Source organism: Arachis ipaensis, chromosome B05 (genome assembly GCF_000816755.2).
Source record: "Arachis ipaensis cultivar K30076 chromosome B05, Araip1.1, whole genome shotgun sequence".
Classification (NCBI taxonomy): domain Eukaryota; kingdom Viridiplantae; phylum Streptophyta; class Magnoliopsida; order Fabales; family Fabaceae; genus Arachis; species Arachis ipaensis.
Window position 1 is genome coordinate 148632177 of NC_029789.2, and position 1764 is coordinate 148633940.

General features: G+C 26.5%; 1 protein-coding gene across 1 annotated transcript in view; it reads left to right on the forward strand.

Moving 5' to 3' along the window:
* LOC107644949 (abscisic stress-ripening protein 2-like) overlaps positions 1–1764 on the forward strand; it is a 6481-nt gene that overhangs the window by 4130 nt on the left and 587 nt on the right. Inside the window, exon 2 of the mRNA XM_016348926.2 lies at positions 1264–1444. Coding sequence (XP_016204412.1) covers positions 1277–1444 — 168 coding nt within the window. The 5' untranslated portion in view covers positions 1264–1276. The remainder of the gene's footprint in view (positions 1–1263; positions 1445–1764) is intronic.

Here is a 1764-nt window from a genome sequence, read left to right on the forward strand (position 1 = left end):
TACCAACTAAATTTTTTTATAACAAATTTTAAATATTAATTATTTAACTATTTTTTACAATTAAATACCAACTTTTAAGTACCACACAGCAAACACATTTATTTATCAATCATTGTATGAAAATTGAATTTGAATAAAACTACTTAACTAGTAAGGATATAAATTGAAAAAAAAAATTCTTTTAGAACCCCATAAATTAACAAAGTTTCTCCTCATATATAATTAATCTATCATTTTAGGTCGGCATATACAAATCAACAACTAGGTTAATTAGTGTGTACGAATTTTTCAAATATATTCTTTTAATCTTCCTTCTTCTGAGGATAAAGCGTGTGTAAAAGTCAATTATATATTCCTTCCCCGGGTAAATTCTGGCTGAAAAAAACTATTTCAATATGGATCCTTCCATTAATAATAGAGTCAAAACAATTTTATTACTTTAAAGAAACGAAAGTAAGAAAAATAATCGTCCAAACCGTGAACAAAAAATTCGAATGAATACAAAGTTCCTCATATGTGCTAGCTAGTTATATATAAACTATGTTTACACCAAAATCAGCCACCAAAGTCAGTTATTAATATAAAATACATGTTGAAATATAAATATACATCGAAAATAAATTAAACTATATATGTATTTGTATACGAAAAAATCTAGGAGACAACAACTTTATTAAATTCTGGCCAACATGTAACTAGCAAAAGAAAAGTGAGTAATTTCACACCATTAAAAACATTATTGATGATTACTTAATGACTACAAATTACAAAAGTTACTGACTCCTAACACTTCTCTTTATATACAAATATATTAGTGACTGATTTTAGTGACAATTTTGGTGTATAAATAACATTTTCCATTAAAATATAGTATAAGAGGTATATATGCATGTATAGCACATTATATTGATATTTAATTTATTATATAAGAAGACTTTTTTGTATGTTACTTTAATATGTGATTTTCGTACATAACTTATTACTTAAGAAAAGACATTATTATTAATTAGTTTCTTTACTAATAATTAGAATGTCTTGACTCACATAATAAAAAAAAAATTAATATGCACATTATTTTTTTGCTTTTTGATCTTTATGCACATTATTATTAATAGAACATTAATATGCATTGACGAGAATTATTAAACCGCGTGACCTAATAAATTGCTTAACACTTATATAAATAGCTTAATTAATCTCCCACATAAAAAACCATCTCAATAAAACATAGAATCTTGTTATCATTAAGACCCTTAAGAACAATAACATATATATTATGGCTGAACACCACCACCACCACCACCTCTTCCACCACCACAAGGAGGATGAACAGCTAGTGGATGCCGCCGGAGCCGGATATGATTACAGAAAGGAAGAAAAGCACCACAAGCACCTTGAACAACTTGGTGAAATGGGAGCTATAGCTGCTGGTGCTTATGCTTTGGTAACTTTTATTTTAATTCCATAATTTTATCTCAAAAAGCATTGTTATTAATTTCATCGTAACATTTCATTTTTCATTAAATTTCAAATTTAGGTGCTCCAAAAATATTAAATTAGTATCTTGTTTATTATTCAATATATTTGACATGTTTTCACAGTAAAATGTTCTGATCTCAAGTAATTATATATATTGATTATGATGAAAATCAATCGTTTTTAACCACTGTGAGTGTGAGTGTGATGCATGTCGCTAATAACAAATCATCTATCAGTGAGTACTACTCAAATTATTCCAAACAAATTTTTTATTTAAAAATTTGG